This window comes from Tupaia chinensis, unplaced genomic scaffold (genome assembly GCF_000334495.1).
Source record: "Tupaia chinensis unplaced genomic scaffold, TupChi_1.0 Scaffold140061_1, whole genome shotgun sequence".
NCBI classification, from domain to species: Eukaryota; Metazoa; Chordata; class Mammalia; order Scandentia; family Tupaiidae; genus Tupaia; species Tupaia belangeri.
The window spans coordinates 548,128-548,788 of NW_006199940.1; the positions used below are offsets into that span (position 1 = coordinate 548,128).

The 661-nt window shown below is 66.4% G+C and overlaps 1 protein-coding gene across 1 annotated transcript in view; it reads left to right on the forward strand.

Moving 5' to 3' along the window:
• Positions 1-567: 567 nt before the first annotated feature.
• Positions 568-661, forward strand: part of COMMD5 (COMM domain containing 5) — a gene marked incomplete in the record, with an annotated part of 1,015 nt that continues 921 nt past the window's right edge. The window contains 1 exon segment of the mRNA XM_014593258.2: positions 568-661. Within this exon segment, the coding sequence (XP_014448744.1) occupies positions 635-661 (27 nt within the window).

Here is a 661-nt window from a genome sequence, read left to right on the forward strand (position 1 = left end):
GGAGTGGGCCGGTGGGCGGCGGGCCGGGCCGGGCCGGGCCGGGCTGGTGGGGCCGCCCGGACTCTCCTAGGGCAGGGCAGAGAACCCTGCCGGAACAAGTCGGCGAAGCCGAACCCCGACGCTCTGGCCTGCGCTGGCGCCGACGGGCAGGTGGACGCCCGGTTTTCCCGAGCTGGGGCGACCGAGCCTGGGCGCCCGGTCCGCGTCGCCGAGAGCGGCTGGGCCGGCGCCCTGGGACTGGGCTCTGTCCTGCGGAGGCCGCTCCTGCCTGGGAAGCGGTTTCTGGACCCCCGTGTTGTAGTGGAAACGGTACCGAATTCTAGCCCTTGGCTGGGCACCTGCGTCTGAATCCTTGATCTCGCCACTGTGCGAATTCGGGGTTAAGTAGTTGAGTGGTCTTCATGGTAGGCGATGACAGTTGCTTAAGTGTCCTCTGCTGTTTCCCGGTTCTCTTCTCCACTGCCCTTCACATCTCTTGAAATCTTCCCCTTTCTAGGACTTCTGCCCGCTCTTCCCAGGGCCACAGCGCAGGAGGACACGAGGGTCTCTGGCATTCTCCCCTCCCCGGCCCTCCAGGCCGCTGCGTCGGGACCCACCTCTGGGCTGGCTGGAGCAAAAGCCTAAGGAAGCAGCGATGTCTGTCTTGGGGGTAGCAGCTCCC